This window comes from Myotis myotis, unplaced genomic scaffold (assembly GCF_014108235.1).
Source record: "Myotis myotis isolate mMyoMyo1 unplaced genomic scaffold, mMyoMyo1.p scaffold_m19_p_14, whole genome shotgun sequence".
Taxonomy (NCBI): Eukaryota; Metazoa; Chordata; class Mammalia; order Chiroptera; family Vespertilionidae; genus Myotis; species Myotis myotis.
In genome coordinates this window covers 28256935-28284856 of record NW_023416318.1, presented here as the reverse complement: position 1 = coordinate 28284856, position 27922 = coordinate 28256935, and the positions used below count along the sequence as shown (strand labels likewise).

The following is a 27922-nucleotide window of genomic DNA, read 5'->3' as shown; positions in this document are numbered from 1 at the left end:
TGTATCCCAGGAATAACCACTTGATCATGCTGTATCATCGTTTAAATATATTGGTGAATTTGGTTTGTTAATGTTATGTTGAGGATTTTCCACGTACATTCAGCTGGGATATTAGACTGTAATACTTTTTTTTTATTTTAGTGTCTTTGTATGGTTTTGGTATCTGGGTATTTTGGTCTTGTAAAATGAGTTTGGGAACCTTTCTTCCTCTTCAATTTTTAGACTTGTTTCTAGAAATTATCCATTTCTTCCAGGTTGTCTCATTTGTTGGCATATAATTTTTTGTGGTTATTTTTATAATCCATAGTATTTCTGTGATGCCAGTTGTCACTTCTTTTTTCATTTCTGATTTTATTTATATAGGCCATCTTTTGTTTTTCTTGATGAGTCTGTCGGGTTTATAAATTTTGTTTATCTTTTCAAAGAACCAGCTCTTGTTTTCATAGATCTTATTTAAATTGTGTTTTGGACTCGATTTCATTTATTTCTGCTCTGATCTTTATTATCCCCATCCTTCTACTCATTTTGGGCTTTCTTTCTTCTTCCTTCAGGTGTAAGGTTAGATTTTATTTGAGATTTTTCTTGTTTCTTGAGGTAGAATTCCTTGCTTAGAACTGCATTGGCTATGTCCCATAGATGTTGGATCCTTGTGTTTTCACATTCATTTGTGTCTCATGGTATCTTGATTTTTTTCTCTAATCACATTTTAATCCACTTATTGTTTAGTAGCTTGTTATTTGGCCTCTGTGTTTCTGTGTTTTTGAGTTTTCTTCTTGTAATTGATTTCTAGTTTGATATCATTGTGATTGGAGAAAATACTTGATATAATTTAAATCTTCTTTAATTTATTGAGACTTGTTTTTCAGCCAATCATGGTCTATCCTGGAAAACATGGCGTATGCACTTGAAAAGAATGTATAATCTGCTGCTATTGGGTGAAATGCTCTAAAATTATCTTTTAAGTCCATAGCCTGTAATGTGTCTCTTAAGGCCATTATTTCCTTGTTTATATTTTGTCTGGATGATCCATTCATTTATGTCAATGGTTTGTTAATGTTGTCTACTATTACTCTCCTTTTATGGACCTCAATATTTGCTTTACATGCTTAGGTGTTCCTATGTTGGTGTGTAGATGTTTAAGAGTTATATCCATTTTTGTATTTTTTGTTATTGATGATTACCATGATGTTCATATATGTCCATCTCTATAGCAGTCTATTTTAAGCTGATAGCCATTTAAGTTCATTTGAAATCTAAAAGTACTAGCTTCATGCTCTCTCCAGGAGGTACAGCCTCATGTGAACACTTAGCACCCCAAGATCTCTGCACTTTATCTGGACAGGGCTGTCCTATAGGCAAATGCCACAGCATTTTGCAATCTCCACACTCTCTTCAGGTGGGGGGCCCAGTGGGTGCCTGAAGCAACACTCTGCTGTACCTGCTGTAAAAACCTCCAAGCGGAGGGGCCCTCTTCTTTATGCTGGTGTAGCTCTAGGAGGGGTACCTGAGGTCAGCCAGAGAAACTAGATGGAGTTCCTGCCCACTACCTGTGTGTATGGGGAAGAGAAACAGTGGTGCTCACTGGCTTCCCTACTCCTGACTTGTTTCCTCAGCTCCTGAAGAGTTCTCGCAGCTCCTGATCTTCTCTATGCAGTCTCTCTTGCTTGTTGTGCAGAGCTGTTCAATTGGCTCACAGTTGTCTCTCAGGCAGAGATTTCTCTAAATATAGATATACGTTGGATGTGTTGTTGCGGGGGAGGGACCTCAGTGTCCACCTATGCTGCCATCTTGGACCCGCCTCCTGGACCATGCCAGCTTTATGAAATAAACACATGAACAGCACCTCACATTCTAGACTTAGTCATATTTTTTATAGGCACCTTAACACAATGATTTGGAATATTGGACTATTGTGGGTAGAGTAGTAAAAAAGAGATAGTTCTAGTGAGGCTCAAGAAGCTTGGAAATTTAAGAGGTATTGAAATGAACTCACATAAATTTGACTCCACTATGGGTGATACAAGTAAGATTTAATCTGAAATCTACTAGCTGATAACTCAAGGCTCTTCATTCTGTCACTCCTGTCACAAATGAAAACCAAGTGATTAATATAATAATTGGATGTGCTAATTATCATGTAGAATATAGAAACTCTAATTCTCTGACAGCCTGGAAATAGCACTTCTCAATGATGAAAAGCATTAAAATCATAAGCCAGAATCACCGTAAATCTCCAATAATGTCATGGTTTCAAATTGGTGGTTTCTATAATTAGGCACATGTTCATGTCATTAGATAATGTGACAGACATTGTGGAAAAATATTTTGATTTTTCATTATAAAGAGTAGCCAAATGCAAAGTTATACATTTATACCTAGTCAGAAGAAGGTGCGCCAAATAAATAAGATTCCCTAACATGCCTTATTGCTCAAAATCTTGTCTTCTCTTCCTTACAGTAAAAGATCTTCTCCATCTGTATCACATTCATTACACAAAATTTGGAGAGTAATTGATATCATATGTAGAAACATCAGAGCCATTTTGAATAAAAGCAGGGATACTGAAAGGCTATTTCTAGAATTTTATATTCCTGAGAGGGACTTAAAGGATGTTAAGCATACCTCTGAGTGTTCAACAATCATAGACCATAATCACTATCAAAATGCATAGGCATTGAGGTACCGAAGAAAACATAAACACCTGGAAGCAATATAAACAAGGTGAGTTGCAACAATATAAAGAGAAAAATATATAAACATATGTGTTGGTTTCACTGAAGGTTAGTTTCATGAATTATTTTTATTTTTAACAAACATTTGGCTATTTTACTAGACTGGCATTTTAGGTTCTAGTAGTTTTGAGCTAACTAAGCAACATCTTGAAGTAAATGAAGATTGCTAAAAAATGCAGGGAGGGTTTAGAAATAAAGTAAAATAAACAGTATATTATGTAAAATGATAAAAGATTTATATATCTAATCTAGCACAAGTAGTTCTAAGCCATTTAAGGAATTGAATAAAATATTTCATAGTAGGTCTCATATAGAATCAAACAAAAATTCCAAGATGAGAAGAAAAATTTATAAAGGATTTGGAACTATTGTGAATTACTTAACAAAAAAAGTTATTACTAAAGTGACTCCTACATTTTTTTGAGTTATTATGACAGAATTAAAAGCCATATAATTCTAAATGTAGAAGACTTGGGCTATGGGGCTGGCTCTGCCTTTTAGTAGCTGACTGACTTTTGGCAAATCAACCTCTCCCAGCCCTAATTCCATTACTATGAAATGGTGACAATAATTTACCTGACAACTTTAAGGGGCTTTTATAAGTATCAAATATATCAAAATTAAATAATTGGTTTCAAATTCATTAGGCTGTAATGAGTTCTAAAAATGTAAAGTATCATTGGGAAAATAGCTATGCTTCTTTCTTAAAGGCCATATATTTCATCTTTTTATGAATTAAGTTTTGCAGAGGTAATACAATTTTAAATGTATTAGCACTATATGCAATTTAAAGGCATCTTATGGAAAGTCATTTTGTGAAACTAATAATTATCTAGATTTTCATATACTAGATTCTTTTAAAGTCAGACATATTGAAAGATCCAGAATATGGAACCTTTTACACTATAATAGCAAGTAAAATATAATAGTTTTAAGTATTTTGCCTTAAAAAAATGCGAACCTTTCCTACTTAATTGACTCTTCACACTTTGTTGAAGTCAAATTTATTCATTTGATTTAGATATATCATTCTTGTGAATAATAAGTTGATAAGCTTTTTAGGGTATTCCACAGGACCAAGCTGAAAGTGAGACTACCAACCTAATAGAACCCTTTAACTCATAATTATTTTGTTTTATTTTCTGGTACTTACTTTGGGACGCTTGTAGAGTGTGTATCTCATGTTTCCTATATGGTCCACTAGGTTCAAAGAGGTCGGTATTTAGTAAATTTTAATTTGAGTATCCTCAGTGGTTAAATTGTTCATGTAAAATTATATAATTATAAGACAACCCATTTAATTCCTCTAAGTACAATACATTCTGTCCTTAGATGGTTTCCTCTTCTGTATTTTATACTTCATGACAAAATGTTATTTTAGTAAAACTTAAGTTTTTGCCTGGCCAGTGTGTTCAGTGGTTGAGCATTGGCCCATGAACCAGGAGGTCACAGTTCCATTCTCGATCAGGGCACATGCATGGATTGCAGCCCACTCCTGGTAGGGGGCATGGGGAGGCAGGCAATCAATGTTTCTCTTCCATTAACATTTCTATCTCTCTATTCCTTTCCCTTCATCTCTAAATATCAATTAAAGAAAGACATAATTTAAAAAATTTTAAATATGTAAATCAAGTCAGAAAAGCAGAATTTAACACTCCACCCCTCCCCCCAACCCGCCCCCATGGCATTCTTCACACCAGTGTTTACAACTGGTGAACTTCTTTAAGATCATTCTATGAGGTAGCTCTCTGGTCCCAACCTCTAAGCCCAGCTCTCAGATTTCTCAGACATTTCTCAATTGCCAGTTGGAAGTTAAGATGACATATATTAATGTCCATGTAAATAATTTATTTGGTAGACTAGGTATGTTCTAATATGCTTGATGTCTCACATGAAAAAAGAAATGCTTTCACATCGCTGGAATCTGCCTGAATGCAAAGTAAGCCTTTGCACCCACCCCCACAATTAAAACAAAAATGAAATGTTCAGAAAACACAAGTTGTGCTGTTTTTGAAACTGAAGTATTACATACAACACTATTTACTTTTACACAATTTAGGTGACCTAGCAAAAAAACAAATCGCTGAAAACTTTGGGTCAGGTATTTTTTGCTTGATTTCTGTACAGATTATTATAGGCTTGAATAATTTACAGAAGCAAAAATGTTCACTCTCTTTCCAAAAAAATATTCTTCCACATACATCTGCCAAACTTTATAACTATTGTTAGAGGTTAGTAACCCCTGATGCCTAATCACTGGGCATTAGGGATGTATGCTTCACGGTTCAAGAATCCTTAATCTGTTTACTAATATATATTACATAAAGTCATCATCTTTGAAATTTTGTACATTTTTAAGGTAAACGAAAGTATATAGCCTTTAATTTAGACATTAAGAGAGTGTGAATTGTTCCCCCATTACATGTGAAAGTCATGAGTTAATATTGAGACATAAATAATTTGGATAAAATAAAATGGTAAAATATGGATTAAGCACTCATGTTCAAAATTTTTTACTATGGGAGAAGGGAAAGACCACTCATGCTTTTCTGTCAGAGGATTATTTTCAAAGGCCAGCGTTTTAAAACATTTGCCAACTAATGGACTAAAGCATACCAAAAAATATATATGTGTATATTTTTAATGTGGGATATCTATAATAATAAAAGCACAATATGCTAATTAGACCGGATGAAGCCAGGGATGTGAGGGAAGCCCAGGTCCTGGGTGCCAGAGGGAAGCTGGTGCTGGCCTACTCTTGCATGGATTTTGTGCATCGGGCCTCTAGTATATATACGTGTATACATACATATAAATATATGTATATGAACAAGTATATTTCTTTACACACTTGCATTTTGTACTTTTACATTTTTGACTTGTTTTCCCAAATGTATTATTATGAAAAATAATAGGATGCAAGTAACCACCTTGTCTTTGCAGTTAATCGTGCTAGACACATTAAGTTTTTTTTATCCTTATACCCTAAGAGGTTGCCGTTTCTTTACTAATGAGAAAAGAGAGACAGAGAAATCAGCTAACTTGTAGCTAGTAAGTGAGAGTGTTGGAATTTAATTATAGATTTACTTAACTTGAATTACATGCTCTTTATAGAGAGAACCCTATTCATGAAATCAGCACCTTTTCATTGTTTTCAACTATTTCTAGGAGTTTGTGTTTTCACGCATAGCGAGATTAACAGATGTAAACAAAGGTACATGGTCCATGGCTGTATCTCTAAGTTTATGATTGTAGAGGTGCTTGATGAACATTAAAATCCAGGAAAAGCAGGTCAATATTCTTCCTCTGCTTGTCTCAGGATTGGTTTTCCTTTCAAATGCAGTTTTCTGTGTTATTCTGTCTCCAAATCATGCCGCATATACTTTTTTTAAAAAAATCAATAAATCCACAGTTGTATTAAGAAATATTTTATTAACAAAACAGTAAATTCCACTTGCTTAGCATTTCCAATAATGGATAAATTGGCCTTGCAACAAAAAAACAAAACAAACAAAACCTTTAGATACCCAGTCACACAGAGCACTAGAAGGGGTGGGTCATGTGGCCTTTGACCACATCACACATTATTGTAATATTGTTGTTTTTTTTAAAAAAAGGCAACACATTACATGGATAAAAAAGAAGCAGATTCAATCAGAAAAGTTAGTCTAGAGATGTAATCAAATTTATGCCAGGTAGTGTGAAATCCTCTATTATTTGCAAACTGTGTATGGAACCCTGATACTTTTGATGTGAAGATTTTACTCATGTCTTTTTCTCTCCCTAGCTCATGTTCCTCTCTTTCTCCACTTTAAAATAGGGAAGGAAAAAAATGCTAGATTTTGTGTAGGCCAATAGCATTAGTAATATTTTTATTGACAATATAAGATTACATCACTGCATGAAATTTTAAAATTTATGTTGGAAAGAAACATTGGAATCATTCCACAACACTACTTCATAGATATACTGCTTAAAAATACCATTATTGATTTTCTATCATAGTTCAATCTTTCCAGGTGGAAACTAGGTCAAGTTCCATAGATCAAATGGAAAAGCAACCATTTCTTTTTATAACCTCAAATGTAAATTAGTGGTTTCATATTTACCCTCTTATTTCACTGGCTTTCCCTGAGTAAGACTGAATGAGAGGGGGGGAAAAACACAAAACATGAACATTTTTAACCTAGCAAATGAAAAAAAATCTGAAACACAAGTAATGGATATTAAATTTTAGTTTTATACCTCTACTTTCTGGGTCATGAAAAGCCTTTATAACTTTTCATTTACAACAATTACTTGGCAACCATAGATATTGGTGATTTGCTATGTTTCTAAGGTGCTGTATGTCTGAAATCCAGGCCACTTCTTGGCTTTTTATATTCATCAACTAACGTGTTATAAAAGATGTTTTGCATTTTTTGCCTTTGCTGATTAAAGCTAATTGTAATGGTTTTCTTCTCTTCCTTGAAATCTAATATCATTTTTGGAGATGTTAAAGTAATGCAATCAATTTATACTGAGGCATCACCTTCCAATCTAATAATGCACTTCTTTTGCATTACCTTCTCATATTGGTAATTTATTGCTATGAACATCATTGAAACAATATGCAAAAACAAATGTATAACCTATACTTTTCCTACCATTTAATGTGTTAAATTAAAACTATTTAATGATATATATGTAAAACCACAAAAGTTAAAATATGGTCAATAATCAACAAATAGGGAATCAAAACTTCCTGAAAATACTTTTAGTTGAGAAAGTGTTTACTTTCCAAAATCTTTATCATGCACATTAGGTTCAGAGAGAAAAAATATAAAGTTTTCAATTGCAGCAATCAGATTAAGGTGTATATCAACCAATTTTGCTTCCATAACCTCCCCACCTAATGGTTTATATCCATGCATCAAGATACCATTGGTATTCTATTTGATAAGAAAAGGTTCCATTTCACTAGGGAAATATCTTCTTGGGGTTTCTTGGGACCATGATCTCAATGAAGCAAATCACCCCACTTGTCATCAATACCTTGGCACAACTATCTTCCTTCCTGCTTTTCATTTTGTCAGTAAATATTTGTTAGTATCTGTATGTTTGGGTCTTTCATTATATCTGATAGATTACTCTGAATTCATGTGTGTGTATGTGTGTGTACATCTTTGATTGTGAATAGTGAATGTATGTGGAAATGTATTTTGGGAAGAAAAAAGATTAGAAGATACATATGTATAGCTTTTACCTTCTAATTCACACCTTTCATACAAATACTAAAACTTAACTGCAACAGAATGAAGGCTGTACATGTAAGAAAAAATGTAGCTGAAACTTTTTATATACATTCATACATATCTTTCTTAGAATAAACACTACATTGTAACTTTATTTTAAAAAGTAAGTAATTGTGGCAATTTATAATGATGGCCAAAAAAATTAAAAACAACCCTGAAATAATTGTTGCTCCAATGTCATAAAACTCCCTATAATTAGCAACACTTATAACATTTAATTTACCAAAAATGGCTGAAGAGCAGAGATATATTTTGCATTTTCTATACAACAGGCTATAAAACGTCACTTAACCACAGTCCAGAAAGCACACAGAGATGGATTTTATATAAACATATGTAGTAACATATTAAGCGTGCATGAAAATTTCCCAATGATCGCATCTATGCCCTCTTGTTTTTGTTCTGAAATTTTAGTGTGATAATGTGCCTTATATTTCACAATGTTGAAAATAAGGCCTCCATACTTTTTTTTTTCCCTCTCACAATCATAAAGGGGCTTTTTGAATGTGTTCCTACACAAGTCTTCAAAAAAGCCAGCACTTTGCTTCAAATATAAATTCCAACCACTGCTCCATTTGCGCCAGGCAGCAAATTCTTAAGGATTTGCAGGTCGAGTCACTCAAAATGCCACAGTCTTCTCTGGCAATAGGACTATCTGACTTCTCAGGAAAGCGCTAGCACTTTGGCTAAATCCAGGATCATAGGTAGCTTCTTTTGTGTGTGTTGTGTTTTGTGTTGTGCCTCGATGTTGTAATACTCCTTTGCTTTATGAATGCGTGCGGTCATCACTGTCTTTTAGAAATGTTCCAGCAACATAAAGACAGGCAGAGTAAATGAAAACACTGTGGATGTTAGGGAATTTATTGGCCCCTGTTTTTTAATTTTTTATTTATTTTTCTTTTTTTGGAGAAACAAGAGCATGAGATACTTGTTTTTTTTTTTATTTTTTAAAAACAGTCTTTCCTTCCTGATTGCATTCCCTGTCTTCTTTTGTATGTGCTTCATAAAAAGGAAAGTAAATAAGTTTATATTATGTCTCAGATAAAATGAAGACTATTTCTATACAAGGGTCCTTTTAAGATCTTGGAATCAGACGTAATACTCTTTATCCTTGTTCTTCTTATTTTTGTTGGCGCTCTTCGCACTGCTGGGCTGTTTCTCCTTTACAACAGCCCCATTGGACTGTGCTGAGTTACTGATGTAGTTTCGACTCTCGTCCACGTGGTATGAGCCTTCATCCCGGTTTCTGTACTTGTACATGGCATAGAGGAGGATGAGGATGCACAGGGCGGCAGCGGCTACTATGCCTACCACCATGCCCGTGGTGCTGCTGGACTCCCGGATCACTTCTGCGGAGCCTGGGTATGGCTCTCTGCCCCCTGCCCGGGTTGGGTTGGCTATAGGAAAGGGGAGAAAAAAACACACACAGAGTGATTATCGAGTTCGTTGAATGCCAACAGTTACCTTCTATTTCCCTGACTAATGGAAAAGCACCTACTGCTTTAGAAAGAGTAGGCTGCTATGAAGTGTGGAATCCCTGCGCCTCAGGGTCACTAAAAAACTGGTGACAATGAATCAAAGCACTTGGTGAGAGATTTGTTGCCATCTTTTCTTTCTCACAGATCAATTTTGTTAACAAGGTCTTGTAAGTGCAGCCCCAAAGGGCCATGTTGGTGTTTTAGGTGAAAAACCATAAACCCAGCATGGAAAATAAAATCATAATGACCCTACCTTGAAATATTAGAGGGTATCAGTTTCAGAATCCAACTGATGTTAATATAGAACCCTTAAAGCTAACTCTAGACTCTGAATCAGGATAGCTAAATTTAGGACTATTTATGCAATCATATTGCCTCCTGCAGTATTCACTATAGTATTGAACAATAGAATAACTCAGACATTTTGAATAATCTAAATATCTGCTTGTAAAAGTATGATTTTAGTCACAACTTTACAAACTAAAACAAAATTAATTCCTTTTTCTGTTGGAGGTTTATTTGTATGGATGGATGGGAATTAATTCATTGGTTGCAGTTGAATGATCACCAAAACCAAATTTGGGAGGTTAAAATAAATGATTTTTCCTCAGTTTTATAGACCATCCATATTGGTTTTGAGTCAAAACTTGGTACCTAATAGATGACAATAAATAAAGGACTGGCTAGCCCTGTTTTATTCAACTGGTAAAACCCTTTTTAATCTTCCCAAAGTATAAAGAGTAACAAAGCTCTTCCTTTGGTCAGGAAATGGGTTTTGGGGTGCCGCACTGTCTTTCCAAGGCCCCATCAGGCACTGAAGTTGACTGTAGAAGGGGAGAAAACATCCTGCGATTTGGCTTACAGATCAGGGAGGCGAAGGTGACTCTTTTCTTGTACATAATACACTTAAAAATTTGTTGAAAGAATTTAAAAGAGTAGGAACTATAGAGAGAGATGATTCCATCCCACTTCTCTCTAATGCTAGTCATTTTTCTGTATGAATTGTTTTCTTTTTCTGAATCTTCACCCTCTCCCTTGTCTTAAAAAATCATTACTTTACAGATGTAATGGGTGAATTTTTCAAAACTTTTTAAGTAATGCAGAATGAATTTAAATCATCACCAGATTGCATATATAGCAAATATGTATGCATGTGGATGTATACACACACCAGAAATGGAATAATTGAAGAAGACTGAGGTTGGACTTTTATATCACTACTATTCAACATTACATAGTAATTTTTTAAAATATTTCTACAAAAGTTCCTATTCCTGGGATTTACCAACTGTAACACTAGACTGCTTTATAATTTTGTTTTCAGATGTCACCAAGATTTCTTCTGTCCGCATGTGAATTTCTTGCAGTCATTTTCCTTCCCTTCTCTGAACAAAGCCTTGCAAATATAGTCACTTACAAAGTCATAGCTTTCAGTCTCAAAGCAGCGATAGGCTGTGTTCTGAGAGACAAAATGGAGCAGGCGAAACATTTCTTTGTTGAGTATGTCACTGCTTGTTTTACAAAGGACCAGGTAATGTCGCTGAACAAGCCTTGGCATGGCTTCTGTGGCCAAGGCGGAGGAGACCAAGCCTGTAATCCACAGCATTTGATTACAGGAAATGAATTTCCTCCCCAGAAGAACAGGACCTACTGCAGGAGCGCTGTCACCACCTGACCAACCAAAGGCCGCACTTTCTCTTTCAAATACAGTCGTCTTGGCCAAACTCTGCCAATTAGCTCAGCTGCTAACATTCACTAAATGGCAACTTCCTACCTGCTCATTGGGAGGAGTATTCTTTTGCCAGGGTGTCACAAGATCTGAAACGGGATCTTGACTTAAATATTACCTAAGCCTCTTCTCCCCACCAGCTGGGATGCTTTCATTTTCAACACATTTTCATAATTATCTCATTCTGTTTGTCAGAAAGGAATGGGGAGAGCGGAGATAAAATCCTATTCATATAGCTCACAACAGCAAGGATTGAGAGTTTTAATGGAATGCTAGGTTTAAATGTTCTGTCCTAAGGACGGGGGGTGGGGAATATATATATATATATATATATATATATATATATATATATATATTCCACAGAAATCTGTATTATTGGTGAACTATCTCATCCAAGAATTTTAAACTTAATTTATCTGTTTAAATACTTTTAATATACTTTCACAATGAAAGCATAAGCAGCATACCATCCATTTGATGTTAAAACTAGAATATGATTGCAAAGACCTAAGAAAAGCCTCAAATGCTTCAATTTTGCCATATAGCCATTTGAAAAGGACCTCATATTTAAGGGAAATACTTGTGTTTTTAGCAATTCCAGACAAAATGTTGATTAAGTCACATATAGGCCTAAAAATAGCTCTGTAACCCATGTGAACATAAAGATTCTAAATGTCATGTTTTTTAAATAATCTATAAACACACACACACACACACACCAAACCAAATGAAGGAATTTTATCCCTTTTATTCTGGTCAACATTAAAAAATTAATACCACAGGTATTTTATAGGCCTACTTGGAATATGCAGTTGCTTTTTATCTAATTGATTATTCAATAACCTTTATTTTTCTGCTTCAAATTTCAACACTAAGTGACCTTTATCCTAAGTTTAGAAGTATTAATAATAGTAAGTAAAGGCCCAGCTAGCCCACTAAAGTGTTAATGGGATATCTCTCCTAGATGTGCGATAAAAAGCTAGAGACATTCACATGTATTCTTGAATTATAAATTTGGCTTTGTGTATTGATTGTCATTAGTGGTTTATTTTGATGATCACTGAAAAGTATATGGGGAAATTTCATTAATTTAAATGTAGAGAATAGTATAAATGGCTCAAAAAGTTAAATGCCTTCTTACATAATTTGGTTAAAATTTTACAAAAAAAGAAATGCAGTCATTTTTTAACCATTTATGACAATGCAAACAATAATTTAATCAGAGAAATCCATAAAAATTTCTTAAATCTCATGGGCTTGTGAATTTTGCATTCGTTTAAATGTGATAATAAACTAAATCAAGATATTTTAGATAATTAAAGCAATCTACATCTTTTCCCTAATAGTGTTAAAAAATAAAGGAACTCCAATTTATTTTTACTCCATCACCCTTTCTTTGTCCCAACATTTGATGAGAACACTTAAAAAACGGGTAAAAAGATGGAGGGAAGCTAAAAGAATGGCATACATGCAAATTAGTAATAAGCCTTGAATAGTCAAAAGTTGACTGATTTGTAAGTAACACTTAGCTAATGTAGCCAATTCATTATATCAGGCACAGAGGCAAAAGGAGCCCAGATCAATGGAAAATTTCAATAGGACTGATGATGGGCAGGCACATAGGTACTACTTAGTGTGACTGGAAATAGGCAAGTATTCAACTGCATCAGTGGTGGCACACGTATTTTGGTTAAAGTCCAGGGCACTAGCAATAAAAAAAAGAGTAGAAATATTCTAAACATTTAGTTCCATTTATATTTTCTAATTTTAATAATTCTATTCATATATTGAAATCATGACTTACACACAATTTGTGTGAACACTGTAACAATAGGTGCTTTTACTTACTAAAGGTTTCCCACATAATTCTGCCTTATCCCTGTTTTACAGAAGAATGCCCACCACCACATATCCCTGAATCCACTGGGGTGCTGTGTACACTGCTAGGTCTATTACATGTGGGGAAAGCACATATGCATTTCTTGATGGCAATATGAATACTTGAGTTTTGCTGGTATTTTTGCTTAAATGAGTCAGAAGGTATTCACTGTACTGGCAAGGGCAAAGAGCTGTCACAGGAATTTAACCTCTTTCCCGTAAGACACTTTTCAGCCAAAAGGCTATGGAGATATTCCTGGGAACAGACAGCATTATCTTAAAGGGCAAATGAAAATGATTTTTAATTCTGTCTCTCTCAAATATTTGGCAAGATCCTGATGGTTTCTAGAAGTTTTTCACATGGTCTGCTTTGGCCCAGGTTTATTAAGAATCCTCTATGCTAGCTGTATGAATTTTCTTGTTTTTCATTGTCTAATTAATATTGTGATTCCTTAGGTAGGCATAGCCTTTCCAGTGTTAGGATAGTTATTAACATATCTTCACATTAAACCCTAAAACCAGTTTATTCGTATCAGATAATAATTCATGGTGCAGAAGATATACCCCAGTGCCTTAGTGTATTTGTTGCTTTGCATAAAAATGTTAAAATATTTAAAATTTTAACTAATCCTTAAGTTTGCTGAGATAATTATTTTAAACTACCGTGACAGGAAAATAAATTGTCCTAATTGATGTTCTTTCTTTCTTTTTGACAGTCCCTGGCACTGTATCTGTGAAAGAACATTTCCCCAAGTAGGAACTAATTTAGGTCCAGTTAACAAACACCAGGAGACAAACATGTTTGAGAGACACAGTAGGCTGTAGTACAGAGAATTATTTGTGACAGGTCTCGTTTCTTCCCAGCTCTTCTGTCATCACACCTACGCTGCTCTCTATTCTTCCTCCTCCTTAGTCTCCCTCTCTACCTCTTCTGTGTGACTCTCTCTCAGCTCCTGACTTAGTTTTGAAGGTGGTTTTCAGAGTGTATAGTGGGTGTGTCCCTGCCCATTCTCAGGTAAATGAAAGTCAGGCCAGTAGGGGTCAGCACTTTTTGCCTCTGGGGTAAGTGCATTCCTCAGCAAGGTGTGAAGTGAGTGACAAAGCTTAGTGCCAAGTTCCTAATTTCAAAGCATAATATAAAATAGTCCTTACTGTCCAAAACATCTCAATGTGATTGACTGTTCACCAGACATGGGCTTTGTGTTTTATGCTGCCATGCTTTCCTTTAAAATTTAACTTCCTAAATTTGTTTAAAGAATACAATTATATGCGTTATCAGAAGGAATAATATTATCAAGTAAAAAAAAAAAAAAAAAAAAGATGGGGATCTGAGCAGCACATTAGCACATTGAGCCATTAAGCTTTACTAGAGCCTCTGTTTATTGCTTTGTCACTATTTGTTTCTAGTCTTAGCCAAACCTGGAGTGTAAAGCCCACATTTCCTTAGCAAAATGATTCTCAACTGAAGTTCTAAAATAACTATGCATTATGAAAGGTAAATTTTTGAACATTAATGAATCTCTCCAAAGAGGTTTCACTTTGCAATAGAAAGCCTTCAGCACACTTTAGCTGTTCTTTCTGAGATTGGAAACATAGCAATAGAAAATTGCTATTAAATATAATTGCTCTTGGTTTACGTTTTTGTAACACTGCACGAGAAAGGATGCTTAAAGTCCTAACTCCTGTCACATAGAATGAGGGTTTGGTGGATGACTGTGGGACCTTATATTTCCATTGATGAGTTTACCAAAGCAATAACCATGCCACAAGATGCTCTTTTTATCACTCAAATTGTCATTTTTATGAAACTACTTTGTATACTTGGATGAGCTGTTCTTTCACTGTAATCTTATTATATTTATGTTGTTTCCAAAGTTGGCTTTGTAGGGCGAGACTGTAGTTTCCAGGCAATTTTTATTGCTGATTTTATTTCTTCAATATAGACTGTTAGTATATAGGTATGTCATCAACCATGACCTTGTCATATCAAGAATGAAACTAGAGTTTCACTAGAAACTGATGACAATGAAAATATAGCTTTTCAGCGTTAACAAAAAAAATTGCAAGAGACTTCCAATCTTCAGAAATAATTCTCTCTCTCTCTCTCTCTCTCTCTCTATATATATATATATATATATATATATATATATATATATATGCCATTCTGCTACCTGGAATTGTTAGATAGCCTGTCTTACAATAATCCTTTTTAAAAACTATTGGTAAGATGCATTTACTTAATTTTTTTTTCACTAAGAGTCTTTCAGTAATCTTTATCAAAGATTAAATTAAAAGTAATCAATTTTATATTTCTGTCTCCATCCCATGTAGGAAAAGGAGCTGCCTAAAATGATCTCATTAGACCAGAGTTCTGTACTGTGTTTTAATAGATGTGGAAGTTATTACAATTCTAGCCTAGCCTTGAAAATGGATTCAGATTTATGGGGAAAGATTTGACTTTTCCAGTATCCAGTTTTATAGTAATGTGAAAAAGAAAATTGGAATTGTAGTCTCCTGGGGTGTTTGTGAATTGAGATTAGTATAGTTTTTTTCTCCAGAAAATAAAGTTTATTCTTCTTTCCATTTTAGTGCTTCAGTACAACATGGGTCAGAAGAAACTCCGATGCAACCACTTACAAGAACACGTGTTTAAATATCACAGTTGCAAGAAAGAAGGTAGGTAAATATTTATATGGCACACATAAATATCAACATTACCACAGTTGCAAGAAATCAGGTAAGCAATGTTTTTTATGGCATGCACTGATATCGACACACACTATGGTTTTATGCGAGGTGATGGATGCTGTCAAATCCCTCCCTTTATGCCAACTCCATCCATGACCTGAACATTCTGAATATAGGAAAAAAGGCTGGAGAGGGGACATGTCTGAAGCATCTTAGCTCTTCCAATGAACTGGAGATTCAGAAAGAACTTGGAAATCAATAAGCCCTTACTACCTCCATGGCTGCTGGGTCTGGTATTTTCTTCTGTTACTTTCAAAGCCACCAAGGCACATGTTTGGAGGGAAGTGCAGAGGCTACCACTGTGGGATTGAGAGGAACATTATCTTCACCAGAAATGTAGATATTGCATGCTAGACACCGAAAAACTCATCCTGTGCCTGGAGGACAGATTGCAACACATAGACAGAAAATGCAATGAACACACACACCTTGAGTGACTTTGGGCACATTGAAACTAGTAGAACACACATATCCCTCATCTCTGGGGGAAGCCATAGGGTCATGGGATTTACAGAGACTATTCTTCAATTTCTCTATACTTTGTGTAAACTGTGTGTCCACAGCTTAGTTATCTGCAGGCTCCTTAAACTTGTTGCCTGGTCATGGTGACCGTTAGATTTTATTAGAACCCTTGAAAGTATCAGGGTGTTTACTAAAGTACCAGTGTGCCTACTACTCTTAAGGTCTTCCAAAGTCTGCCAACAACTATCTATTAAAATTTGTCTTCCACTTCTCCCAAAATAAGTGGCAATTCCACTTTTATTTGTGTTCCCCAGTCTCCTCCATATACCAATTGAAATTCTGCCCAGCTCCCATGATCATTTTTCTTCTGCCTGACTGAATACTGCCAATTCCTCATGACCCAGTTTAAATGCCCCGTCTTTTATGAAGTTTTCTCTAAGACTCTTCATTCTATCTGTTAATAAATATATAGTGAGCAGTAGGTATGTTCCAGGGATTGCACTAGCTACTGCAGGTGAAGTAGATAACCAAACTCACTTGACACCTACCCTCATGAACCTTGAAATATAACAAGGAAAATAGATATATAACACAGAATCACAAAGTTGAACTTAAAGCAATATCTGGAATATGTATGATGAAGAAAAATGGTAGGTACCATGCAGGAGCAGAACAAAGATCTCTGCTTTATAGTGAGGTGTCAGGAAGACTTTCCTGAGTTTGTGACATTAATCCGAGACATGCAAAATGAGTGGAGAGTAGTCAAATGAAAAGTGCACAGAACAGACTTCTAATGAGAAGGAATAGCATGTGGAATGACATTGAGGAAGGAACGAGTTTGCTTTTCAGAAACTAAACAAAAGCCAGAGTGGCGACAGCATTGTAAGGTTTGTAGGAGAATGAGAAAAAAATTTTTGAAGGTAGGTATGAAACTTAACACAGATCATAGACTATGCAATGAAATCATACAAGCTGAGATCAGCACATTTAACACCATAAATAATAACAATTTGATGTGAAACAAAGGTGTCACTAAAAAAGTAAAAATGCAAAAGAGAAAGGAAAGGAGAAATACTGCTGTCCATATGAAAGACACATATCTCTAAGATACAAAAAAAGATAACCCACTAGGAGAATGGACAAAAATACACTCGGCCAATTGGAAAACAGAAGACCCAAACAGGTTATTAAATGCAGGACCAGATGATCAATTTCATTAGAATAGAAATCAAAATAAAAGAAGGAGATTTAAAAAACCTTACAAATTTTAAGGAAAAAAAGAAGAAAGAAATAGTGGTATGGTAAATGGTAGTATTATAAATGCTACAGGGTGTTTGTTAAAATGTTGTTTGTGAGTAAGAAAAAGGATAACAAAAGTTCAGCAATAATGCTTCATTGAATAAATAGTCACACCCATAGTCTAGAGAATATTAATAGAGTTAAAAATAATTGTTATAGTCAAATCTGTTGACCTGAAGATGTCCATAATATATTAGGAAAAGAGAAAAACAAATTAAATCATATATCATACTTTCATTTTATAAGGTGAGAAAGAGAAAAACAACCCTGCATTTATGTTTATAGGTACATGGTAAAAGGTGTGTGAAAGAGGCATGCTAAGTTGTTATCATTGGTTAATGTATGAAGATAGAAAAAAAAATTAAAATTTTTCACAAATATCATGTGAATAACAATTTACCAGGGACCATATAAGACATTGAGGATAGCAAGGTACCCAAGACAGCCATGATTCTAATTTTTTAAAACTTACACCATGTGGTTTCATTCATATGTGGGATATAAAACCAAAAGCAACAAATAAACAAAAAAGGAAAAAAAACCTTATAGATGATGGTTAGCAGAGGGAAGGGGGCTGGGGACTAGTAAAGAGGGTCAAATATATGGTGAGGAAAGGTTTGCCTTTGGGTTGTGGGCACACAATGCAACATACAGACTATGTATCATAGAAGTGTATACTAGAAACCTATATGACCTTACTAACCAGTGTCACCCCAACAAATTTAATTTAAAAGGAAATTATTAAGAGATTACAGTTACTGGTTCAAAAGAGATTTTAAAAATTAGAGTTCCTATGTAACTCTTAAATGTTATTAGAGTATATTTTAGGATTTCTGGTTGCAAAGAGCAAAGAGTGTATTTTTTACTGAATCAAAAAGAATTAGAGTTTCTATATAAGTCTTAAACACCTTAAAAAAAACTTTTGGTATATCAGAAATAAACAGAAAATCTAAGAAAACAATTTTAAATTTAAAAAATTCAATAGCACAAGGAAGCACAAAAATTGGGTAGTAAGAGAGACAATGAAGGGAAAGGATTTAGAAAGTAAAGAACTATGAATACAAGAGGTTTGGGGAGACAATTAAGGAAAACGATCAAGGCTCTAGTGAACCCTGAAAGGTCACTGAGGATTTCTGAAGAAGGAAGACATGAGCTAGTAAGAATAGAACCAAGACGACTTACATTTTATTTCTATTGGTTTGTTTCTTCTCTTCCAGACAAGATTGCTAGTCTTTGATAGTTTCCAGTGACTCTATTTCTACCACCCCGCTTCCTATATTTAATGAAGATGGGACACACTAACTGTAAAATATATGTTTTCTGACTGATTAGAGGAAGAGATTTTTGTAAGTTTATAAATTTTCAGAAATAGACTGGGGTGAATGTAACCATTAAGAAAGTGTGAAAGAAATTTGGTTTCAAGGTTTTAGTTATAGTAATAAGCAACTGGGCAAGAAACTGGCAGTAACATTGCATATCTCTTTACTTTCCTAACTCCTACCTCCTAAATATCTTCAGTAAAATAACTTAAATATGACATTTATATAATTAAATCAGAAATCACCTTTCCTGTGCTTAGGTGAATTGAGATGAATGTGCATCGATGAAAATATCATATCTGCATTTATTTCCCTATGTCTCCAAGTAATATGAGCTTAGTTACAATGACTAATTCAGTTTTTACTTAAATTTATTAGGGTAACATTTGTTATAATACTGTACAAGTTTCAGGTATACAATTCTATAATACATCTTCTGTATATTGCATTGTGTGCTCACCACCCAAAGTATATTCTCTTCTGTCATCATATATTTGAACACCTTTACCCTCTTTGTCTTCTCCCTCTCCTCCCTTCTCCTCTAGTAACCACCACACTGTTGTCTGTGTCTATGAGTGTGTTTGGTTTTTTCTTGCTTTGTTTCATTTCCCATGTGTAAGTGAAATCATATGGTTCTTGTCCTTTGTCTGACTTATATCGTATAGCACGATACTCTCAAGATCCATCCATAGTGTTGTGAATGGCAATATTTCATCTTTTTTAAAAAAATGTTTTATTGATTTTTTACAGAGAGGAAAAGAGAGGGATAGAGAGTTAGAAACATCGATGAGAGAGAAACATCGATCAGCTGCCTCCTGCACACCTCCTACTTGGGATGTGCCCACAACTAAGGTACATGCCCTTGACCGGAATCAAACCTGGGACCCTTCAGTCCCCAGGCCGACACTCTATCCAGTGAGCCAAACCGGTTAGGGCTCATCTTTTTTTTTTTTTTTTTTTTTTTTTTTTTTTAAAGTCAGCCAAATTATAGCCTTCATTTTGAATCATTTCAGTGTCTCATTCACATCAACATCATCTGACACTCACAGCACCGCAAATAGTTGGGAACTAACTTGGAACTCTTTTCTCAAATTCAGCAGAGTAGCTGAAGTTTTTAGGGTACTTTTTATTCATGCTGAGCTTAGGGTGATAAATTTGAAAAGGGCATCATCAGTCAGGTCAAACTTTCCGTAATTGTCAAGCAGGAGGAAAACCATATAGGCAATAATTGAGAAAATCCGTTTCAAAGTTAGGGAGCCTGGAGAGTTTGTGTGTGTTTCATCAAAATGTATTACATTTTAGAAAATGGGAGAAGAGCTATATTTTGAAATGTAGAAGACACTCTCCATTACTCATTTCCAATCCACTAAACTCTTGCATAACAAAATAGTGTTTTTTGCTGGAAACTCATTGACTAAAATACCCAGAAATGCATACACCCAGAAATCACTTTTCTTAAGATGCAATTCACATTTTTACATATAGAAAGCTTACCAATCAATCTTTACACAAATACAGGGGATTAATTCAAAGGAATCATCAAATCTTAAACCAGTAATTTTGGGGGACCTGATTATAGGAAGACAAAAATGGAAGCACAATGATTATAGCTAGGTTAATAGGAGAGTGTATGTGTGTGTTGTAGGCATACACATGTGAATAATGCAACTTTCCTTCCAATTATCTGACAGAAGTAGCAATAGTCACCTCTCTCCACCCCTCATAATTTATAAGTCAGAGTTTTTGAAAAGCTCCAGGAAAGATTTCACAATACCTTGGGGTTAAGTTACTTAAATATATTGGATTATCAAAACTCTCTTTCTTAACTTTTTCCCAAATATTGCAAGGATTTACCCTTAGTAGATATATTTTCACATGATTTAATTGTCAAATGATATTCAACATGGCTATTATAACTTCTGACTCAGTGCATTTTCTTATTTTATTTAGTTAACAACTGTTACCTTTATGGAATTATTATTATATGGTAGGCTCTGTGCACTTCACACAAATCATCTAATTTATTCTTCATAACACCAGCATGATACAGGTATTATTCCTTTATAGGAAAGGGAAATGAGTCTCAGGTTATGTTATCTAGGCTTCATAAATGTCACAGCAGAAATTACAACTTGGGTATGTCTGTTCTAGTTTTAGACATTCAATGCATCTGCATTTATGACTGCAGAATGATTTATTAATATTCCCAATTTTATCCTTTTCTGTAGAAGTGAGCACTTTAGGCCTCCTTTCTAGTTTTACCCCTTCCAGCCACACTCCACTGTACCTCCTGCCATCTATCGCTCTTTCTTTCCAGTAAAGAAGTTTGCATTCCCGCAGAATCTTAGGAAAGCCAGGGGTAGGAAGCATATCAGACATTAGGTTCTATTCTAGGCATTGCAGCTAACTTGCTGAGTTGACCCATAGCAACTCATTATCCTCTGCTACCACGTTTTCATCAGCAACATAAGGGCCATACATTATTTACCTCCCAGGGTCTTTGTGAGGATCAGACTAGGTAGGACAATCAATGTGAAAGTGCTATGGAAAAAACAGTGATGGTCCAATTCTTTTCCCTGTGTCTGCCACACAAAAGGTATTGAATCACCAGCTGTTCCAACAAGTAGACAATTCTGCAATATGTACTGCACACCATGGCTCAGTCCGTTGTGACAGGGCCATGAAGGACATTATCTCCATGGGGGTCACTATATTCAGGGACTTTCCTCTCATGCACGGAGGCTCTGTGAATTCAGGTGGCAAATGGCCATTTACATTGCAGGACATGATTCAGGCCATTAATTGTCATGGTGCATATGGAGCTTGTTTCTGTGTATCTGCGAAACATACTATCTTTACAGATTGGTGCTCTCTGTTACCTATGCATGGAGTGAATTATACCTCTTCCTCTTTCAAAATTTTATGATGAATTTTAGGTTTTTAGGTCTCATGAAATCAATCACCTGAGACCACTCTTTGGTAATAATTGAAAGCAAAGCTTATTATCTTGGAAATCATAAGCCTTGTTTAGGTTTTAGGGTCTATTTCTAAAATTGTTAGGTCAGTTCTCTTTTCCGTCCCCTTTCACCTGCTCTGGACTTGCATAGTGTACCCTGGAGGAAATTGCAAGGGTCCAGGTCATTCTGGGTAAGGAGGCAGTGCACAGTTTTCCTGATTTTAAAACTGGGTCTACTCACTTCGGGTGATGGTTTTTATATTCCTGTCAGGAAGCTATTGCTGTCTCAATTTTCTTTTGTTGGAGAAAGATCACATTCTTTCTGGGGAAAGTGCAATAGCTGAGGTGAAAGATGAGACAGCTTCCCCACTGAGCCCATTAGAAGGAATCGTGTTAAGCCTAGAATTGGGAACTATGGAAGGCAAGCCATCCATCATGGGGGAAGGGTGTGTGGGAGGTAAGCCCAGTTAAGCCAAGCTGCCCAACGTGTTCCTGAATGTTGGAGGAGGAAGGGGAAGCAGATTATAAGAACAGGCAGGAAAGCTAATCATCCCTTTCTCAAAAGCACTGTGTGGCAGAGACCTGCATTTTTTTTCCTCCAGAAATAAGGATAGTAGAGGATATGTACCCTCTTCCCATCCTAGCCACCTCAATTTCCCTAGGGGAAACTAGCTCTTGTCTCGTTAGTTTCCTCCTGGCTACTGAGAAAAAGTTTTATGCTGATGGAATTCAGAAATAGTTTTTAAAACGTAGATGCTAAAGGGCCAAATACTAACATTTTCCTTTCTTCCCTGAGATGCAGGTTTTATTTCACTTTGTCTGGTACTGCCATTAAAAGATAATTTATATTATTGAAGGTTATGTGTGGCCGACTCAAAGCTAAGTGCTCTACACGCTTTCTCTTTTATCACCAAAGCAATATCATGAGTATTTAACATTATTGATGCCATTTCATAGATTCAAAAAAATAAAATAGAGATCCAATGCTTTGTGTCTAATTACATGGCAACTGGATGATCTGTGATGTGAACTCTGACTTCTAAGATTTGCTTAAATGAAATGTAAAATTAGTGTGCTCATAGGTATGGCAATGGTGGTACTTCTCTTTCTACTAATTTTAAAAGTTTGATTGATGGTCTTGGCTATTGGCAGCTTTAATACATCCTCTTTTAACCTGGCAAGTTAATAAAGTATTCCTTTTTATTTACTTTTCACTTAGAATTGACATATAACATTGTACTAATTTCAGGTGTACAACCTAGCAATTAGACATTTATATGCATTATGAAGTGATTACTCCTATAAGTCTAGTGTTTATTTGACTCTATAGTTATTGCAATATTATTGACTAGATTCCCTATGCTGTACTTTTCATTCCTGTGAGTGTTTTTATAACTGGCAATCTGTACTTCTTAATCCCTTTACGTTGTTTTCATCCATCCCATCAACAACTCTCCCATCTGACAACCATCAATTTACTTTCTGTGTCTGAGTTTGTTTGTTTTTTTAGACTTCACATATAAGTGAAATCATATGGCATTTGTCTGATTTATTTCTGAATAATACCCTCTAAGACAGGGGTGGGCAAACTTTTTGACTCGAGGGCCACAATGGGTTCTTAAACTGGACGGGAGGGCCGGAACAAAAGCATGGATGGAGTGTTTGTGTGAACTAATATAAATTCAAAGTAAACATCATTACATAAAAGGGTACGGACTTTATTTTTTTTAGTTTTTTTCATTTCAAACGGGCCGGATCCAGCCCACCGGCCGTAGTTTGCCCACGGCTGCTCTAAGACCATCCATGTTGTCACAAATGGCAATATTTCATTCTTTTTTATGGCTGGGTAACATTCCACTGTATGTATATACTACTACTTCTTTATTCATCTATTGATGAACATTGAGGTTGCTTCTGTATCTTGACTATTGTAAAGAATGCTGCAATGAACGTAGGGGTGCATATATCTTTCCGAACTAGTGCTTTGAAATTTATTCAGATAAATATGCAGAAGTGAAATAGCTGGATCATATGGTACTTCTAATTTTTTAGGAGCCTCTATCCTATATTCCATGGTGGCTGAACCAATTTACAATCTTACCAACAGTGCATGAGTGTTCCCTTTTCTCACCAACAGTTGTTTGTATACTGATAACTATCTGACATGTGAGATCTCATTGTGGCTTTGATTTGCATTTCCCAGATCCTCATTTCTGTGGGAAAGTTGGAGCCCACCTTACGGAGCTTTGCTCCAAGTTGTAGAAGTACCTCCAGTCATGAAGATATAGAAGGTTTACTTTTACTTTGGGTGAAGCTGATTACCAAAGATAGTCTCTGACTCACCAATGCAGCTCTTTAGGCTCTCCCATTTTTTTTTTTTTTTTGAGCTTAAGTTCTGGCCTCTTAACTTTGTCCAATGTAATTTTTGTTTTGGCATTACTGCTCTCAGAAAAACAGGGGGGAAGTGAGTGCAAATGATGTCTAAAATGACTTTCTTGTATTTTAACCATACGGTGCTCATTTTTGTTTGCTTTCTAGATAATTAAATTTATATTGAAAAAACAAAACAAAAAACACCAATTTCTCCATCAGCATCTCAGACACTGAAATCCAACAATCCTATCAGTGCCCCAACTCCAGCTGCCTGGTCCTGCACTTATACCATTAGCTAAGTCCTTGGCACTGACTCTGACCTGGTGCTAAGGAGATGCTCTAGATGTCTCAGAAAATGGAGCACTCATTACTGTTGTTTTTCTGGCTACAGCTCAAAATTCACCATTTTAACTGCAATGTGTTGACTATTAGGGGCTAATTAAACTTGTTTTTGAATAATCACATAATAAATACCTCAATTTTAAATGTTGCACAAAATTAGCCCCTAATCAGGCTCTAAAAATATGATCTAATAACTGAAATATTCCTTAAATGATTGTGATTACTTATTTAATGAAAAGATGCACCTCATTTAATATACATATTTTCACTGCTAATGTGGTTAATGGGTTCGGTTCAATGGAAATCCTTTGATCTTTTCTCAAAATAGCACACTGTAAAACTGCATGGTAATTGCAGCAAATTTAGCCTAATGAATAGTAATACATGCAAAGGACCTTTTAAATTTAAGTGAACATTTAAAAAAATAATCTTATTTTTGTGCCATGCCTGCATTTTCTAACAAACTTCTGAAATACGAAAAATAATGAAGTAGAATGTTCATCAAGTACTAAGAGCAATAACAAAGAGAATAAATCTTCACTAAATGCTAGTTGTTATTGTGGCCTATTATTACTCATTTAACTTGAACCCAGACCATTGTTAACAAGTGATGAGCAATCGACAGTTATCCTTTGGGGGTCTGTACTGACTAGCTCACCCCTACTGGTTCAACTTATGCTTGAAATATTGTCACAAAAATTATAATCCTTTTCTTCTGCTATAACTACCCAGCTTTTAAAATTATTATTCAATAGAGCTTTCTTGTTTGACAAAGATTTAATTGATATGGAGGTGGACCAATATTCTATTAGCTAGCCCCCTCTCCCCGCCTTCCCATACATACATACATACACAAAGAGTATGGACATGGTATGTTCAGCATTATAAATAAAAGGGGAAATTATTTTTCCTAAATAGGGTTCCCAGGAAACTGGAAGCTGATCCTGTTCTCTTTGTAATATAGACAAAGTAGAGTTATTCAATTAGGAAGATCTCACCAAGAGGGGTCATAATCTTCATTTACTGTCTCAAATATCAACATAAAAATCACCTTTCCAAATTTCTTGAGTTTTCAGAAAAGGGTCTATTTAGAAAAGGATTTCAAAACTAACTAACATACTGACATTATTAAAGGTCACCTGGAAACTGAACTGGTTTGCAGTGTTGTCATTTTGTCAATTTACTAAGTAAATCTAAAATGTAAGATTTCAAAGCTTTACAAACTAAAGTATGTTCACGAAAAAAAAATGTCTTGGAAAATATGTATATAATACAAATCATAATGACAGCAAATAGTCATATAGCACTTATTATAAGCAAGGCACTGTTCTACAACATGCTTTCTATATATTAATTCATTTAACCTAATAACCATATAGGTAGGCTGAAGGAAAAGCTATCCGCTTGTCACATGTCCAGGCAGCTGAAAGGAGGCATTTTGGGAAATGTGATCTAGTTCCCAATGGCTGCTTCCAATTTCTACCTCTCAGCTAAGTGTGATGATTCAGTTAGACTTCCTGAATTGCAGTCACCCTGCCATATTCTAAACACTGTTTATACCAATGTGAAGGTATTTTCCAATGCTAACCATGCAGGGCAATATGGCTGCAACCAAGGATAACTGAGTTCCCACACAGGGGGTTGTCCCTGATCTAGTTTCAACATGTACAGTCCCCATCAGGAGGCCAGAGTGGCTCATCATTTGTCTACCGATTTTCAGTCAGAAAAGTAACAGCACTGTGTAAAAGGGGAAATGTAGGTTGAATATTCATTCTATATTGCTAAACTGAGAAAAAGAAGAACCACCATTTATGCTTCACTTTATGCCAGGCATTGCAGCAAGTGCCTTACATATTAGTTTTAATTCCTGCATTAACCTGAAAAATAGGTGATATTTTAATGTCAAAGTGAAGAACCTGGTGATCATGAAGATTAATTGAGAACAGGGTAGAATGAAAGATGTCCGTTTGTAGAATGTGAAATTGAATAAGAACTTCCTATTTTTGCTCCCAGAGCTTAACAGAGCAGTGGGTGTACAGGAGGACTCAATACTATTTGATCAATGGTGAAACTGATAATCTACCACATATACAACTTCCCTCTTCATTAAGAGTTCTGAAGGGAACCACATGGTAATTCAAATTGATCGAACACTTGCTAGAAGGCACATTTACTCATATTCAAGAATATGCCAGATTTTTTCCTGTTTCATTAATAGCCCTAGAAGGGTGCCTATGTAATGAACATAGCACACTTTCAGAGAAGAAGATATTTGAAGGGACTGTGGATCAGGGAGATCAGAGAACTCTATTATGTAAATATTTAGGGAGTGTGAAAGACATTAGTGTGCAACCCACTTGTAGAAGTTATCCTGCACATTTTTACAAAAATATCAGCTTGCTTTTCTTTGCTTTAGGAGGAGCAAAAGTGCATAGCAGATACAACTCATTTCTGAATAACTCAATATGTAATTTTACTAAAAACTCAGTTTTCTAAAACATGGCCTGCTGATAATCTGAAATGATTTTTAGCTTTATCAAACATTATCCAAAATCTAATAATATCAACAAGTACAGTTTTTGCACGTGTTATTTTATACTTGTATTCAAGATAAAATGCAAGCAAGAAAAATATATTTAAGAAAACCAGTACATTAAGAAAAAAAGGCTTGCAGGAAGGGCATTCTATAATAGAACAACATTCATATTTGCAGAGCATTAAAGAAAAATACTTGGGAAATATATAAACTAAGAATCTCATAGGAAGATGTCACAGAGAAAGAGCCAATTCTACCAAAAGAGCAAAGTACATGAATTATTAAAGTTGGGCATACAAAGTCATCGGGAATTGGACAGAACAAGTCAAGTAGAAAAGGGATCTCTCTTACAAAATGTAATATAGAAAGAGAAAGCACTTATGGAATATACTATGGAGACACTTTCAAGGACAGGTAAGGTCACAAGAAAAGTCTAAGGCAAATGATCCCACTGAAGCAACCAAATTTGGAGTTTAAGCCTTCAGAGGAACTGATGAATTGAAAACGGGAGAGTACGGGGAGAAAAAACGCGGAGGAAGAGGATGAAAAGTTAAACTAGGCTTGGTACAGAGTCTTGAAGTAGGTGTCATCAGATAGAGGCAGTAGCTGTTGGTTTTGTATACCTGACAAGAGCCTTTGTTGCATTTGAACAAAATTTACACAACAGAGCCATGCATGGAGCAAGGCAAACAGGGTTTCTGCTTCACGGAGCTGCCCTACTTATGGGGGGATGCAAGCTATGCATTCATGAACAGGTAATGCACAGATAAACAAGA

At 35.3% G+C, this 27922-nt stretch overlaps 1 protein-coding gene across 24 annotated transcripts in view; it reads right to left on the bottom strand.

Moving 5' to 3' along the window:
• Window positions 1-6144: 6144 nt before the first annotated feature.
• Window positions 6145-27922, bottom strand: part of NRXN1 (neurexin 1) — a 999389-nt gene continuing 977611 nt past the window's right edge. For all 24 annotated transcript variants that reach the window (XM_036334601.1, XM_036334602.1, XM_036334612.1 and 21 more), the window contains one exon: window positions 6145-9423. In XM_036334601.1, the coding sequence (XP_036190494.1) occupies window positions 9116-9423 (308 nt within the window). In that variant the 3' untranslated portion in view covers window positions 6145-9115. The remainder of the gene's footprint in view (window positions 9424-27922) is intronic.